The 18205-nt window shown below is 38.5% G+C and overlaps 1 protein-coding gene across 2 annotated transcripts; it reads right to left on the bottom strand.

The window, feature by feature from the left end:
• Window positions 1-826: 826 nt before the first annotated feature.
• Window positions 827-17701, bottom strand: LOC117402402 (uncharacterized). 2 transcript variants are annotated; one of them, XM_034003492.3, is made up of 10 exons: window positions 16931-17701; window positions 16231-16329; window positions 11012-11105; window positions 10311-10379; window positions 9750-10010; window positions 9283-9357; window positions 8646-8748; window positions 7303-7418; window positions 3559-3703; window positions 827-2663 (listed from the first exon to the last, which is right to left on the bottom strand). In XM_034003492.3, exons 1-7 carry the CDS (start codon window positions 17246-17248, stop codon window positions 8687-8689), a joined length of 978 nt encoding a protein of 325 aa, XP_033859383.2. In that variant the 5' UTR covers window positions 17249-17701; the 3' UTR covers window positions 827-2663; window positions 3559-3703; window positions 7303-7418; window positions 8646-8686. The 2 variants fall into 2 exon arrangements, with proteins under 2 accessions (XP_033859383.2, XP_033859384.2); XM_034003493.3 differs by lacking the exon at window positions 3559-3703.
• Between the last annotated feature and the right edge of the window lie 504 nt (window positions 17702-18205).

Below are 18205 nucleotides of genomic sequence, written 5' to 3' on the forward strand. Positions count from 1 at the left end.
CCTTCTTCAGCTGTGTAGAAAGAAAAGTAACATAGTGCAGTAAACTTGTTGATTTTCAAAAATTCTGAGGATGATGTTAAGATGATGTCAGAATAGAATGATCATTCCAAGAGGCTCCAAAGTTCCAAGTTTGAAGATAAGATCACGTTCTCTTTGCTTCTGAGTATAATTTGTACCAAAACACTGACTGATTCCACAGATGGTGATGTCTTCAGCAGTGTGATTATTGCTGTTGAAGTGTCTGCTACTGGAAATGTCAAGGTCTTGATTCGAATGCTTCTTTTATATGACTATAGATGACTATAGAACATAAAAAAATGAAAAGCGTTTGTTGTTTTTTTATGTATTTTTTCTGGATATCTCCTTCCAGTGTGGTACTGAGTAAGACTTTTATCACACCTGAGGTTTTAGTTTTGATGCCCAAAGGGTTACCTTGAATTCAAGCCCTGAACCATGCCTGTGCTGTCTATACTTTGGAAGATATTGTGATTTATTTAAGGGCACAGCCCCCCAGGCGGAAATTGTCTGTGAGGGGCTGGGGTTTTGACAGGGTAACACGGTGGAATGCTTTCAAAATCACAGCTTCACAACCAGTTTCAACCAGCATTAGAAAAGGAGATTCTGCATAAAACAAAACACTGTGAAGTACCTGAATTAAAAGTTCAATCTTTGTGCCAATGGGGAGGAGAGAAGGCACAAAGATTCATACTCTAAACATTGCTTCCTTACTCTCTGAGTCTGTTGAGAGGCATTAAGATATTGCTGCTTGAGGGCTACATAAAGTTTGTTGATTTTTTTATATATATATATAAAAAAAAGACAATGCAATAGCTGAATGCTTTTAATGTAAAATGTACTCCAATAAGCTAATTAAATACAAAGCGTATGAACAAAAGTATACAATTGTACCAAATAGAAAAACATGCAATAGCAGTATAACAAATAGTACAACATATAAACAAAATTCTGGAACATGTCCTTTGTTTTCTGAAGTTAGTATTACAAGTATTTTTTTTTCTTTTTTTTTTTTCTTACTCAAATATAGAGCAAAGTAAGAAAATTACAAAACGGTGATCTTTTTTTTGCATTTGCAGTACACAATATTGCACTGAGCAAAAGCAATAGTCATTGACAAAATTCTGGCTCAGTTTCAGACACCAGGACCCCCAGATTCCTCTCCTCAACTACTTTTAAAAACTTTTAAAACTTTTAAAACTTTTAATGGCAAACGTTTCAACAAGATTTTTTTTTGAATGGCTTCAATTAGAAAAAGACAACACTTAAAAAGACTTTGTCAAAATGCTTCACATTGAATGTATTTAGTTTTATGTAGTATTTCTTTTTAAAAAGTTATCAACAATGCTTTTGTATACAGACAATTTTATAGATACACTTTTTTTATAACACAACATTGCTTTTTTATTCCTGTATTCATTTCTCCTAGTTTCCTAAACAACTGAGCAAACCAAAATTAACCAAAATTTGTTTCGTATGTTTTCTTAAGGGAGCGTGTGTTTGAAAACAAACTGAAGGTATTACTGGTACATTGGAAGCTAATTTTCCACCACAAAAAAATTAAAAGCTATCTCAGTATTCTGAGTATCTCAGAATACTGACTTACTAAGTCAGAATTCTGAGACAGCTTTTTTTGGTAGAAATGGGCTTCCATACTGCAGTAGTAGCATGATCACATAGCAACTGTTTTTGTTTATTTAAAAATGTGAAGGGTAGTGACTCCACCCCCCCCAAACAATTTAACAAAAGTTACTCTCAGTATAGAAATTACACAAGAGCAGTGACAAGTTAATTGTGAGGGATTCACCTAATTTATTTTCCATACATCACACTGAAATGCAATCTTAGGAAACTAAGAGATCTCAACAGAAATAAAAAGCTGCGGTATGTATTTAAACAAAAGGTAATCTTTAAACTGGTTTAATAGGGCTGAATATCAAAAATGTTAAGTGTAGAACCCCCCATAAAATACAAAGATTTTTACACTATTACACTATTACACCATTTTTTCCAGGAAATAACAGGCATACTGTTTTACTGTTTCCCATCTCTGTCATGCATATCTTAAAAAAAAACAAAGACACGGATGATAAAAAATCAACCAAAGAAACAAACAAGCTATTAATTGAAACAAAGCAATATGCCGCCATACAAAATGACAAGAAAACGAATATTCTGAAATGTATGGCTTCGCTTTTAACACATTTCTCACTGTGATAAATGGGACAAATCTATCTGGTCATTTACAGTCTCTCCACTTAAATAGAAACACAAGAGTTTTACTGTCATGACAAACATGGTGTCTCCTACAATACAGGAGGACACTACTGTTCCCTTTGAACCGATTTATTAGGAAAGAAAATCCCACTTGAATCTCTTGAGTTAATAAGCTCTGAGCAGTTTTATCTGTACACCTAGAAGCGCCAGTCTGATCTTCTTTACCTCCTTACACTCTCTCACTTTCAAGTGTTTTCTGGCGTTCTGGATGTTTGATTGGGCTTAGTGCAGCACTTCCTAAAGCAGAGCCATTGCAGCTAATTTAGCAACCACACAATGCGATATAGATCCCTTGCGCTTTGCCGGAAAGAGATGTCAGGTTTCTTTCTTTATTTTCTTTTTCTTCTTTCTTTCCTTCTTGGTGTTTTGACCTATGGAAACACAATAAAAAAAACTTCTCCTTAATTAATCTGATTAATGAGAAATACATTTTTTTTGCTTCAGTATGCTTTTGTTATTTTTTAAAACAGTATTGTGTTTGGTGAATGGTTTATGCGGTCATGTGATGCAGTGTTATAATCGTTAACGAAAACAGAAACCAAAACGGGAAATAAATGCAGAAATCGACATAGCAAAAATTTGCTGGAATAAAATGGACCACCACCAAGGAGGAATAAAATTTTGGAATATTTTAAAACGATAAATACTCATTTTACCAATTTTTTGGGTGCAGCATTATACACATTGTGTAATGTGGCACTGATCCCAAACAATGCCAGATTAGACAGGTTTTACTGTAGTACATGGACCTACAATCTCTATATATCCAAATATGTACAGATATGAGTTTTACAAGAAACATCCGTTTCCAGTTTTTGACTCTTATTCTGAATATTTAATTTTTGTTTGGATTACATAATTCATATCATAATATCTTAAAAAACGAAAACTTAAATATAAATTGAAAATAACATTCATAGCCATTCAGAAATTGTAGGTCCATGTACTATAGTAAAACCTTTCTAATCTGGCATCGTTTGGGACCAATGCCGGATTATACAATGTGAATAAAAATGACAAACTATTTGAACACTGTGAATAACTCTATTACAGTACATACAGTAGAAGTAGTGTCTGGGTATACCCAGTAATTCAAGGATTTTATTATTTTAATTTTACTTCCAGTATGTAAACAAGGACTTTACTGTAGATACACTATAGTGTACTCACATACACGTGCATAAACTATGCCAAATTATACAGAATCCAGTTTATAGAGATGGATTAGAGAGGGGTGTTACTGTACTAGTGTGGTACAGGACTCACTGTCAGTAGACACGGATCCAGCTAAGCTCTTGTACTCCATGTGTGTGTTTCCTGGAGAACCTCCTGCTGCCCACTGAGACGGGTTCACTGAAACAACTCCCTTCAGGTTCTCTTGCCCTGCTCTTCTTCCAGACCCCTGTCCCTGCTTTACTCAAATACAAATGTAATAAGAAATCTCAGGCATAACCACCACAAGTGAAATACTTGTACAGGACAGTACAGTATTAAATGTGTACCTCCACTACTACCCGTGCTGCCATGGCTTTGCAGACAGTATCCATTGGGGATAAAAACAAAATAATGTGGTGGAGAATACCACTGCCATATATTGTCAAATATTTATTTATTCATAATAATAATAATAATAATAATAATAATAATAATAATAATAATAATAATAATAATAATAACAACTAGAGCTGCCAGGCATTTTTATGGCTTCCAAGCTCAGTACCAGTTGGACATTTTGACAAGCTGTAGCTTTGCAGCACAAGTGTCAGCAACAGATCAGTTTTATGGAGCAGTTTCAATTCAAAATACTGCATTAGTTCATGATCTCACGATGCTTTATAACTGTAAACACCATAGTAACCATGACCCTATCTACACACTGTAAGGAGTTATAAGCTAATTTTACTTTGAACCTTAAGGATAGATCAAAGGTCACGATCTAGGTCATTTTTTAATAGAGCATATATGGGTTCCTAAATGTGTTGTATAGTAACCATAACCCTATTTGCACTGTAAGGAGTTATAAGCTAGTTTTACATTTGACCAAAGATTTTCAAAGACTTTTAAAGAAATACGTCAAGTGGCCATATTGGTTTACACATTTGTATTAACACAGGGATGGTGCGTGTCAACTTAAATAAATAAACCATTTTTCAACTGATACAGTTTTAAATTTAAGAATGAAATGTAGGTTTGGACGCCACGTTGTTTTACAAAAGAACACAATTTTTCCATATTTGAAATGCATTGTCCCCAGGATGATGCCTACCAAGTTAAGAGTTAGTTGTTTAAATGGTTTGCAAATAGAAGCAGTTTGATGTTTGGGCGCGTTTTGGTGAATTTGGTGGCAGCCATTTTGATAGTAGCAACTTCTGCTTTGCAAACTTGAAGCAGATTTGGTTGCTGATGACATATGCAAAGTTTCAGATCAATCAGTTCACCGGTTCCCAAGAAGATTTTAAAAGGTCTTTCCAAAAAATGCGTCAGGCTGCCATCTTTGTTGATGCAGGAGTGCAATTTTTATTGCATCTGAACTGTAATCTATACGGGATGATACCTACCAAGTTTCATGTTGATTGGTTACACCGCGTGTGAACAGGAGCAGTTTGAAGAAGAAGAAGAAGAAGAATCCTAGCTTGGAAAAAAAGCCAGCTTGGAAGCCTAATACTACTACTACTACTACTACTACGACTACTACGACTATTATTATTATTATTATTTATTTCTTAGCAGACGCCCTTATCCAGGGCGACTTACAATTGTTACAAGATATCACATTATTTTTACATACAATTACATTATTTTTTACACATTATTTTTACATACAATTACCCATTTATACAGTTGGGTTTTTACTACTAATACTACTACTACTACTACTACTACTAATAATAATAATAATAATAATAATAATAATAATAATAATAATAATAATAATAATAATATTCCCCATAAACACTGTTCAATTCAGAACTTTTCTATTCCAAGAAAAAAAATTGTTTATATTTGTCAACGTGTTGGAAACACACAGGAATGCAAACAATTCACGGAAAGCACATTCAATTGAAAGGCCACAGATTTCCTGCCTTAGAATGCACCTGCAGTAACAGTTCACTTAGTAGAGGGTACTGTGAACCAAAAATCTCATGTTTGACTGAAGTACTAAATGTAATGCTACACACAAAATCTGTGTTCAACAAAGTAACCCTGTATATCAGTTAATAAGTGCTCCAAAATGCATACAAGTACTTTGGATATTGTGTTCCTGACTATTTGACAGAAAAACTACACATTAACCTGCCTAGTAATTAAAAACACTGGTTGCTAGGTCTCCCCTGCACGATTGCTTACTCTGTTTCCATTATCCAAGAAAAGCGTACTGCTTATAGAACCAATCCCATTTTTAATTTCACAGAGCACTGTTCTTTTGGGCCTGCACGTTACTGTATTACTGTTCTTGGCCCAGAGCATTCCTAATATGTTGGCATTATAAGATTTAACACCTTGGCACTGTATATGTATGCTTTTTCAAAGCTGCAGACCGACTGTATATACATGCCTTGTAAAAAAAAAAAAAAAAGTAACAATTTCATAAAAGCAATTACCAATTGTGTGCCAATGATGTTTGTAACTAGTTATCAAATCAATAACTTTGATTTTCCATACACAGAAATTGGTGCAAATTATATTTTGTAAAGGCCTTGATATGTCAAGCTCATTAAGTTTCATATTGTTTTCATCTTGTCTAGATCGTGACACTTAATCAGGTCTTAATTGAGTTTAAACATAAAATATAACATAAAGGGTTAAAAAAAAAAAAAACCTTTGGTCTCTATTTGTTTACATTTGTTTAAATTGAACCGTGTATCTGTATACTTTAAGCTAAGCACTTACACAGCTGACACAGCATTAGTAAGCAAAATTGTGCCTGGAGATTTGGGAAAAAAAGAGTTCAGACTAGGGGTATTCCATATAACCATGGTAGAGCTATTGGTACTACTAAGTAGTTCTACTAGAGTAGTGGCTACTACGAATAGTGACTCATACATCATACAGTAGAAACAATGACAAAACTTGATTTTTGTTTTGTTTAGAATACTGCTGGTTTTGTTTGGGTCATTACAATAAAAGCTAATTGTACAGTTTGTCATTGGCACTTACCTAATATTTAATTTATTACCTGTTTAATATGCAATAGTTTTTTTTCAGTAATGTTACACACCTTGTCTCTTTACCTGTAATTTAGCCCTACAGCCACACAATGTCAGTTTAGACATAAGTAAAGTAATAAGCAATAATTAAGCAATCATCCTATTATTACATAGATTGATTTCAAGATTTTTTTTTTTTTTTTTACTTATAATTTTGTAAAAACGTTACATAATCTAAACAAATCTACTGGCCTTATGCCACAACCCATTTTGTTTACTATTTTTGGTGTCCTAATATTATTTAAACATTGTACACGCACATCATTTTATAAAGTGAAATATAATTTGAATAAAAAAAATGGTATGTCTACCAATATCTGCCTAATTATTATTTAGGATACAATTTTCTAGATTCAATCTAAAAATAAAAACATATGAAAATACAGCTACTACAGAGGCTTTGACAGTCAGATAAATTAAAAGCCATATATAAATAGTAAATAATAACTTTAAAACAGTTCTAAATTGCAATATTCGTTGATTTTATTTTTAACTGCCCCTTATTATGCAATGTTTATAATTAACTAAAACTGGAATTTTGAATGTTTTTCCATTTACCAACGGACAGCTGCCACAATTCTTGTTTTGTTCACAGACAGGGGAATGTGTTTATATTCCCATGGATTTTAAATGCTTTAGATTGATATTTCTTCTGCTTCAACTCTCCCGCACATAAAAGCAGCCTTAAATATAGTTGCATGAGCTTAAGATGATAGTGTGCATTTCTTTAACTTTCACAATAATATACACTTATAGACGACGAGTGTGGGAATTAGATTCCTAAAACAACAAAGACTCCTACCTGCTTCTCGTTAGCTGTCTGCGGTTGTGTCAGTGAGATGGACTCTCCTGTCCAGTTACCCCACTCCTCAGCAGGAGGGCTCCAATCTGAGTTTTGGTCGACGACAAAAGGATCCACTAGATTAATCGAGAAAAGACTTTATGGCTTGCAGTACATTTTTGTTGTTGTGATTGTGATAGAAATCTTAACAACACAATCCCTTATGATCTGGGTCTGTCCCCTTAAATGATCTGTTGACCTTATAATTGTATAAACAAACAAACAAACAAACAAAACAATACCACTCAAATCAGGATTTATTATCCCATCATCTCAAGACTAAAGATCTTGGAATGTTTGGTGGCCAGCCCCAATGCTTTCTGAAGTGTAACCAATTGAAACTGTTTCTGCGTGCTCCGTAGAAAGAAGACGACAGCTCTAGTGCATGCAGTTAATTGTGACACTGGCTCACTTTCTGTTTTTATTTCATTGGACTCAAGCGCAGCGTTTTGTAGTAAATCATTCATCCTGTATGAGAGTGTGACAAGGTAGTGGCCAGTAGAAGACTCAGAGATCAGGAAAACTGCAGTATGAAGCACCAATGCACATTTTAATAAACAAAATAAAACAAAAATACAAACACAGGAACAAAGTAACAAATAAACAGGCACACAAGCCAAAAAAAAAAGGTTAAACAAAAACAAGTCATGAACCCCAAAAATGAAACAGAAGAATCAGTCAGTCAGCCTCTCTCTCTCTCTCTCTCTCTCTCTCTCTCTCTCTCTCTCTCTCTCTCTCTCTCTCTCTCTCTCTCTCTCTCTCTCTCTCTCTCTCTCTCTCTCTCTCTTCTCTCTCTCTCTCTCTCTCTCTCTCTCTCTCTCTCTCTCTCTCTCTCTCTCCTCTCTCTCTCTCCTCTCTCTCTCTCTCTCTCATAATATTATTTTATCGGCATTAAACCTAGTTAGAAATTAACAGCAATATGACTGCTTCTTCTTGAAACTCAGTTGTTTCTTGATAGTTATATTGTGTTTACTATTAGGGCAGAACATTTCTTATCTTCAAACAGATTGCAAAGTGGTAGCGAACACCTCAGACTTTTATAACAGTCTCAAAACTGCTGCCGTCCAAAACCACACATCTCGATTGCAACATGCCTGCTTGCACAAGTTTGCTCTGTATTTCCGACAACGTACCACCACTGTCACCTACTGTCTGTTTCTAGAACTGCATCTTGCACACAAATACAGGGGACACAATAGTAAATTAATTACATTGGTTAACAAGGACACAAAAGTGGTTGTGAATCTTCAGTTTGGTTATTTAGTTGACTATTAAAACTCACATGGAGAAACCTCATTGCTTACCTAATCCAAGCCAAGCTTCATCCACTCCGAAGTTGGGTAGCTTAGTACTCCACAGGCAGTGGGACGGACCTTGTTTGTTGTGATGAGATACTGTCTGGACTATCTAAACAAACAAACAAATATTTGACCACACTTCACTTTTTACCATGTACTTTATTTATTTACCTTACTTTACTAGACCAAAAAAAGTCAGCCATGTTTCACGAACATCAAACTACATTTATTCCCTAAATTCCTAAGTAAACGTTTTGCTTTACAATGAGTTTCTTAAGTGCAAGCAATTCCTATACTGTACAGGGCAGGTGTACTTTAAAAAATACATAATATGTAGTATAACACAAAGACTTATCATGGAATCATACGTGTACATGCAACCAACGCAAACCAAATGAGGAAACACATATAGTATTATAAAGTATAATGCTAAGAGAACACAGGTGGCATGTTATTTATTTCCAGTGCAGGGAATTCTTGTAACATCTACTGTAAGATGGGAAGCATATGGAGAAATACATTTTTTTCAGCCCCCACATTAATACATTTTCCTTGCACACTGTTTATTTCTGCCTCTTAATAAGAGTTAAGAGCAGACAAAGCATGCATCACAGATGCATACATCTTACAGTAAATATATTACCTAATTCAGAGGAAAAGTCAGGCAGAGTCCCAAAAGTGACAGGCTCTGTCTTCGCACCTTTCACATTCCAAGTTCCTAAATGCAAAACACAACATCACTGGAAACATACTGTAACAAGACTGCACCTCAGGTAATACCCTGTTCTGTACCAATCAACCACACTCCTGTACAAAAGTTCCGGGTGCAAACATTCATGCTGTTTATATAACAAGACTAATGTATGTAAAGAAAGTATGTTGAAACGTAAACTAAACAACTGATTTCTAAAAAAATTTATTCAAAGCTAGATCTCATTCCACTTGTTGTATGGGAATGCTTATCCATGACTCCAGAAACAGCTAATCATAGAATGTATACTACAACTTAAAAGGTTTGGGTATACATTTGACCTACTGTTTTTTGAACAAATCTGCACCTCTCGTGTTAATTAACCAAACAGGTGGTTAATTTTCATGAACTGTACTGACCTACATGGGAAAAGATATCCTCTTCTGGCTTTCCTGGTGGCGCCCATTCCACTGGTCTCCGGCTTGTCTGCACAGCGTCCCGGGGCTTCAGCTCCTTCCATACGCAGCCTTGTACTTTGCTATCAGCCTCCCCCCAAACCCCAGTGTCAGGGTGCGCATTCTGAGGTGAGGCCTGCCAGTCAGTTTCTTTATCAACGCCATCATCCCACAGGATCGCTGTGTCGCAAGCTAGGGCCTCAGGGGCTACAGCTTTTGCAGTGTCTTATTGAAAGGAGGACAGGGTCTTATAAACATCCTTTCATGACGGACATTGGCAATCTCTGTGCAATTACACCAATGCAAGATATAACAACTAAATAAAGATTTAAAAAAAAAAAAAACACCATCCTTCTTAAAGTGTTCTTGTTTTGTAATGTTGCTACCATACAGACCAATTGCCTCCTAAAGCCCCCTCCCCTTTTCAAATGAAAATGAAAGTAGTTATTTTATTTAATGCTAGTTCCTCTTGACAAACTAAAAAAAACCCTGACATACACCGCACTCTCATTCATAGAGAATTACCCTTCTGTTTCATGCGCTCCTTCTTCAGCTGTCTCTTCTCTCGACTGCTGATTTTTGTAACCCACATACCTGGAATACAAAGCAGAAGCATTTTTTATTCATTATTAACTTTTATATTATTAACTACTATAAGATGTAACCCCTAAGATGTTATGGTTTTACCAGCTTTTTTGTGACTTGGGATAATTTTTTTTTTTTTTAATCCATTCCTGTTTTGGTACCACTTTTTTGGAAGAGGATGGCAAAGCATGCATCACGTGTGTTTCTAACAAAAAATTCTCTGAAAGTAATATGTGCAGACCAACAGTATAAAAAAGTCCAATAACTGACTGAACTCAGACATGTGACTATAATTCCACTCTATATTATTATCAGTTTTATTATGTATACAACTAATGTAATAGCTACAATGTCTTATCTGAGAAACAGTTAAAAATGATATACTGTATGGGCATGTCCAGCACTGGGATCAGCAAACTCATGTGTTGAATAGAGTCATTTTTCAGTCTGCCATTTTGAGTTTTTGGTTTTTTTTCAATGTTAAATATGCTAAAATGAGATCAAAGAAAGCTAGGGCAGACTGTAGTAAACAAACACCAAGGAATTATATTTTAGTGCACTGTTGAACAGGATTGTGGTCAATGCAGCCTTTGAAAACAGAAGCAAACATTCTGTACAGAAATCCACAGCATTTCACACACCTGCCTCTTCTTCATCACTCTCCTCTTTGTCAGACGTGACTCCCTTTGAAAGCCTCTCTACCACAATCTCTGTCTTTTTCTTCTTTTTCTTGAGCTACACAAAATAAGAGCTAGTGAAGCAGATTTGTAATACACAGTGGTACAACACTTGATACAGGGTCTTGATAATCAGATAATCCCCTTTTTAAAGTTTTTGTCCCTCATTTGGGGTTTGTAGTTTTGATTTACACCTATCAATTCAAGCTAGAATGAAAAGGGGTCACATTGACATCCTTGCTATGGAAAGGCAAGAAAAAAACAAACCCCAAACAGTCTCAATACCCACGATGGAACTTGACCTAGGGAATCACAGTACACAGTTGTAAACTGAGCCAATATTCTACAGTGCTATTGCAGCAGTAAAAAGTGAACACCAGCAAATACAAATTGTCTTCTGAGTAAAACTTCGCAAAGACAATGATTTCACAGAGCAGACAATCAAAAATATAAAGGCAACTGCGTAAGCAATTCTATGACAACAGAAAACAGCATAGTGAAGTAGAACTAATTCAATACAGGGTTACATTTTTGTCTTCCATTTTTTGGCTTGGGTTCTGACTATGCGCTTTCAGCTATCTGAGAAATAACCCAGCAGTAGCCATTCACATTCACATTTTAACCACATGCTAACCAAGTATAACCTTAAGCTGCATGTGCTCAAGCTGTGTTGCATTTGTCCTTGCTGCAATAGAAAAAGAGCATGCTACATTAACAACTATGTATACACCCCACCCCCCACTGCCAAAAGTTGTCCAGCGTTTTATATTAATTGTAAATTGTGCTAAATTTTGTCTGTGGGGACTAAGCTGAGGCAAGCAAACCTGAACAGATTTCTCCTACCCCACTTCACCCCCTATCCTTCCACACTGAATCTGACTTTATAGGTATATCTGGATATTGCATACTTACCAAAGCTGCTATAACCACCAAACATATGTCTAATTATGACTGACTGAAAAAGGAAAAGCTCTTTTTAAACTCAACTGTAGAAAACATAAGCAGAAAACCTTAATTCATAAGTTACAGTATTAATTTTTTTTTAAAAGTCTGTTTTGATTAACAAAGTAGTTTGATATTCATTAAACCTTTTTTTTTTTTTTTTACTATGCCTTTAATACTGCTTTTACAATGTAATGTATCATACATTTATTTTTTAAGTGTTTTTTTTTTTTTTTGCCCAATTTACCCCTGATTTTCTCCCCAATTTAGAATGTCCAATTATGTTCCCTCACCATAGCAATTCCCCACAACAGCTCAGGAGAATTGAAGGTCAGTGGGCATTTTCGGATTCCACGACCAAGCCAATTGCCTCTTTACACCCAGGTCGAGAGCGGATGTCTGCGATCTACCGGCCACTGGAGGACAATGGACAACCCTGCAGGTGTCCGCTTGAGTGCATCTGGCAGGTAGGGAGAAAAAGTCCATGGAATCCAGTGAACAGGATGGCTTTGGTGGTGACATCAGACCAGAAATAAATGCAACACACAGCAACTGCAGGGCGAAACTGAGACGCTACGGCACTCAGCTTTTTTATTAAATAAACAAAACAAAAGATTTAAACAAAAATAACAACTATAACAAGTATCGTGGTGGGTTTAGGAGCCAGCACATCTAGCAATTGTTATTATTTTTCCTCCTTTCTCTCTCGTTTACGTTCCTTTTTCCAAATACTCTCCACCCTGCACTGGCAAACTGCAGGTCTTTTATATTATGGCCGAGGGGTTAACTAGCTAGTAATTATCTTATTACCCCTCGGTTATAGTCTGCAAAAGTTTAATTAAGTCTGCGTGACTGTCAGCTAGTTAAATAATCAGTAGCTGACAGTCACGCATTCTCACGAGGAATTTAAAACAGATAATACAAAACAATACCATGGCGGACGGCATCTCGCTCATCTGGCCAAGCAATAATAAAATACAAATAACTCGGCTTTTCACCATCATATATATATATTCATAACATAATACAAATAAATCATAAAAATATCGCACAAATATACATAGGGGCGGGGCTCCACGTCACATATGCCCCCCCTTGTGTGCAGCACATATAGCCTCAAAGGCCACTTCCTCCCTTAAAAACCCAACAGTCTTGCACAAAGTCTCGGGCCAAAGGGCTCACTGGTGACAATCCGGGCAGTGTCAAGGCTGACAGCATGGTGGCACACTCCAGCAGCGGAAAGGCTGCTTCCTCAGGCAGCGGCGAATTCCGGGTGGTAGCAAACTGACTATCTCGGGTTGTGGGAAGCAGGTGACCCCTGGCGAGGTAGAGTCGGTGACCCCCGGCGAGGCACAGCCGGCGACCCCAGGCGAAGCAGAGCCGGCGACCCCCGGCGAGGCAGAGCCGACGACCCCCGGCGAGGCAGAGCCGACGACCCCCGGCGAGGCAGTGCCGGCAACCCCAGGTGACGCCGGTACCGGACCCCCAACCTGCGGCGGCTCCGGACCCTCCGACAGCGACAGCTCCGGACCCTCAGGCAGTGAACACAGGAGAGGAACCGCTGGCCAAGAAGGTGGCATCGGGAAGCTCCATTTCACCCTCGTGTTCTGTAGCTGGCGGCTCCCTTTTCTGGGGCTCCGGCCCCAGATTTATAACCACCCCGGGTGATGACCGGCAGGCATCCCCGGGTGGTGACATGCAGGCATCCCCGGGCGGTGACATGGGGACATCCCCGGGTGGTGACATGCAGGCATCCCCGGGCGGTGACATCCCTGGGCGGTGTCGTGGAGGCATCCCCGGGCGATGCAAGCTCAGCAGCCCTAAGCGATGCAGACTCGGCAGCCCTAGGCGGTGCGGGACAGGCAACCCCAGGCAGTGCAGGAGAGGGCAGCAGCGGTCCCTCTGAAGGTGACGGCAGGAGGGGAGCCCCTGGCCAAGAAGGTGGCAGCGGGAGCTCCACTTCTCCTCCTGGTGATGGAGGCAGGAGCAGCACGCAGTCTCCCTCTAGCGGTGGAGGTGTGAGCGGCAGGCAGTCCTCCCATGGCGGTAGAGGTGAGAGTGGCAGGGAATCCTCCCATGGCAGTGGAGGTGGAAGCAACAGGCAGTCTTCTGGCAGCGAAGATGGGAACAGCGGGTAGTCTCCTGGTGGCGAAGGTGGGAGCAGTGGGTAGTCTCCCTCTAGCAGTGGAGGCGGGAGCAGCAGGTAGTCTCCGTCCATCACTGGGGACTGGTGTGGCTCTCTCTCGGTCGCAGGGAACTGATGCGGCTCTCCTTCTGTCGCTGGAGACAGCGGGGCTTCTCCCTCTTGCGCTGGAGATAGCAGCGGAGCTTCTCCTTCTCGCGCTGCGAACTGGTGCTCCTCCTTCTCCTCCTTCTCCTCCTCTTCCTGGATGATGGGGCAGTTGACCATGAAGTGACCCCACTCCCCACAGGCGATGTCCCAGTTCACGGCCTCAAAAGCTCTGAGGTAGGCCCAGCTGCCCTTCGGTTGTCCCTCCTCCTCCTCTCCGGGGCGGGGGCAGTTGATGATATGTGCCCGACCTCGCCAATGGCAAAGCACCACTCTTCCCCTCTTTAGCAGGTGAGGCAGGTGTCCTGGTCCGCCTGCAGCAATGGTACGGCCTTCAGGCAGATCCATTCCTCTGCGGTCTCCATCTCACCCCAATCGAAGGCCTGCACAAAAAGGGGGTCTTCATAGGGGCACACATCCAAGAGGCAAGGCATCACGGAGCCCCTGCGGCTTCCAGCTGCCGCTGATGGTCATGCCACTGCTCCATCCACTCTCCCTTCTTCATTGTCTCTATTTTTTTTTTTTTTTTTCCCAAACAAAAAACAAATACTCCTCTTGAGAAAATGAAATAATATTTGCCTGTAGTATTCCTGGTCTGACACTTGGAGGTGCTGTCGTCCCGGTTCTGACACCCACTGTGAACAGGATGGCTTTGGTGGTGACGTCAAACCAGAAACAAATGTAACACGCAGCAACTGTGGGGTGAAACTGAGACGCTGCGGCGCTCAGCTTTTTATTAAATAAACAAAGGATTTAAAACCAAAACACTTTTTAAAGCAAAAGGGCACATTGGCCAAACAAATAGATATACAAAAATAACAAATATAACAAGTATCGTGCTGGGGATTGGAACCAGCATAGGGGGGTAGTGATGCTGAATATAACTAAATGCTCCAAGTTTTAAAATTTGGTATCTTGGAGTAAGTCGTCAGGGAACCTTGCCTCTGGCACACAGAGAAGCTGGCTTCCTTCCAGACAGTGCTTAACAGTGAGGCATTGTCAGCTTGACAGCACTCAGGATAAAGTCGCCCTGGAAGCAAATCCTTAGGCTGTAAATTTATAGGGAGCTGACAGATGTGCTATGAGAAGTGGTTTAATTTCTCAGCTCTTACACTTCATTCAGTGACCTAGGGTTTCATTCAACAAGAATGCAGTGACAGGCTAGTCCACTCTAGTCTGCAGCACCCAGCATTGTACTGTATAATCTGAAGACTCTGTTTGCAGTACTCTTAATATGGAAATAATCTTGGTGATTGTTTTACATTATAAATAGAGGCCCTTCAGTGCTGTAGTGCCAATAAATTGTGACTTTTTAAGCCACATTTTTTTTAGAGCAAGCCATTTTATATTTGAGTAAAGATTACAGTATTAAAAATAATCTTCAATAAAACCACTACAAAAATGCAGGTTTTGCAAAGATGTACACGAAAACATTGTGTATCTAATTCTACTGGTTCCTCTTTTTTTTATATGCAGGCGGTGAATATGGAGATAAAGAACATTGAATTATGTCATAGTACCATGTGCTTTCTTAAAATGTTTATATAAATGTGTTTGGGATGCCGCCTTCATTCTTCTCTGCATCCAGCATAAATGGTCCATTTGTGTCTGTTTTAACAATATCTTGTACTTAAATGTAAACATCTACTGTAATACACACGGTTTTTATGTAACACCCTGGTTAAATAAATCAACATAGAAATAACAATAACAGTAATAAAAACAGTAATAATAACAGTAATAATAATAATAATAATATACCCAACTGTGCAAAATAAGGCTGTAATTCTACTGAGGATTTCTGGTGACAAATCACTAGAGTGCTACCACCTAATCTTATACACTGGTCTCACGCCATCACCGTGATGTAAAATACTGAAGTTTATAGGAAAAGTATAGTTCACCATTTATAATAATAACAATAATAATAATAATAATAATAATAAAGCACCTTCACTTGCTTCTTGTCAACAACAGTGGTGCTCTGTATGCTGTCCTCCCTTGATGCTCTGGTTTCTGGAGCAATGGGGGGCTGTCCATTCACTGATTCCTGGAAAGTGAGGTACACTGTTATCCATTTAAACAGCCTTGACTGCAAAGTACAGATGTTTCTGCTACAGCTGGAGCCCTTTTCAGTGTAGTGACCTTAGACACCTCATCACAGCGCAAAGCAACTACAACTATACAGTTTGACTTGATTCCTAACATCCCTACTCTGTCTTTTAAAACTACTATGTGGAGGAACAAACACAAAAACTCACAAGATGATGTATTTATTGCTGAAAATACCTACAAGGAACATGGTCTGAGAAAATGGAAACCCCACTTGTCATATCACTGGGGAAAGCAAAGCGCTCCGAATATATCCTGTCCACTGATGTCAAAACTATTCAATTGGTCACTCATGTTCACGAATGACACAGTTCTGTCTGAAACACATGTTCACTCCACTACAGGACCCTGGTCACCAATGTCACTGAAGTTTTTTTTTTGCAAAAGTCCAAATACGTAATTATTTATTATGTTCTCGTTTATATCCATTAGTACAATAATATGTATAATAAAAATACTAAGACGAATACTACTGCTAATAATAATATGTCACTATGTATATAGCAATATATGTACAGGACACAGCTACCACACTTTACCTTCCCCTTTTCTTTTCTTTTTTTCTTTGTCAGTTCATCCTGGTGTCTCCTTTTCTTTCCGTTAATTCCGGCAACGTATTTGTTCTGTACCACTTCTTCAATTGAAAGGTCTGTGCTGTAATCAACGGGAAAGGTGGGCGCGGTACCACGCTGGCCTCTTTTCTTGAGTAAAACAATAACAAAGAAAACCACACCCCCCAGCAGAACAGAGACCAGGGCTAAAAAATGAGGACGATGTTGGACAAAATCAGAAAAATACGAACCTTGGGAAAACTGATCCACGGCATCGAACACAAAGCGAAGAACTGGATTTAACATTATCCCTTTTACTTTCTACACAAGGCTATAGCGCGTTGTGTTTTTTTGGTTTTTTTTATTTCGAAAAATGCAGTACACCGCACGATGATATTGTAATGCAGTGTACGGTTCTTTTTCTTTAGCACGACTGGGTTGTCGTGTGCACCTCTCTGCCAAGAACAGAATTTAATTTAAAAAAAAAAATGTTGAGTTTGTATTCTGTCCAATAGTTCATTATTCCTAGAGACTTCACGAAGTTTCTTCCTTCCTGGAAAAGTGAAACATTGTAAACTTCATCTCCTCCAGACAAGATATATATTTTACGCAAATCAGGTGCGAGTGTAACTGATTAGAAAGTCAATAAACAAGGCTGAATTGCGTAAGTTGTTTTTATGAATTGCGGGGCTTGAGGGGTTGACGGTGGCCATCAAAGTTCATACCGTCAGCAGATCGTCTTGCGTTTACTGTGAGCCCTGATTGGTTTATCGACGTAATTTGTAACACAATGGAATACGAGCAATAATATCAGAAAAATCTTCAGCATTCAAATGGCCTGAATTATGAACTATTTAGACAGATTGCATACATATACAAGGCTCATTTTAACCGTTTAAATATTTGCTTAAGAATTGCTTACCTGTGTTAGAATTCCTGCTGGGGTTTTTGAATTCCAACAATGCTGAGGTATCGGTTGTCGAATGGTAGCCGTATTTAGAGATGCGAGACAAAGAGATGGAGATGTGATAACTTTTATTGGACTAACTAAACAATAATTAATCACAAACTTTCAAAACCTGAAAGGTCTCTTCTTCGGGTGAAAGTAGGAAAGAGAGATTGATATTTACATTCAAAGGTAGCATCAGAACTTTAACAAAAATAACCAATTTTGAATCATAGTTCTAATGCAAGGGGGAAAAAAGCTGTGTTTGAAGAAAAAAAACAGGACGAGTGACTGCACAATAAACAATGACAATAACA

The sequence above is a fragment of the Acipenser ruthenus genome, chromosome 5 (genome assembly GCF_902713425.1).
Source record: "Acipenser ruthenus chromosome 5, fAciRut3.2 maternal haplotype, whole genome shotgun sequence".
Taxonomy (NCBI): Eukaryota; Metazoa; Chordata; class Actinopteri; order Acipenseriformes; family Acipenseridae; genus Acipenser; species Acipenser ruthenus.

What these genes read in the sequence shown, in the direction of transcription:
- LOC117402402 (XM_034003493.3), bottom strand. Translation starts at nt 17,248, where the DNA reads ATGTTAAATCCAGTTCTTCGCTTTGTGTTCGATGCCGTGGATCAGTTT. An exon ending in GAGTGATGAAGAAGAGGCAG is followed by an intron (nt 10,380 to 11,011) that starts GTGTGTGAAATG and finishes TTTGTATTCCAG; the next exon opens with GTATGTGGGTTACAAAAATC. An exon ending in TGACTTTTCCTCTGAATTAG is followed by an intron (nt 8,749 to 9,282) that starts GTAATATATTTA and finishes TTGTTTGTTTAG; the next exon opens with ATAGTCCAGACAGTATCTCA.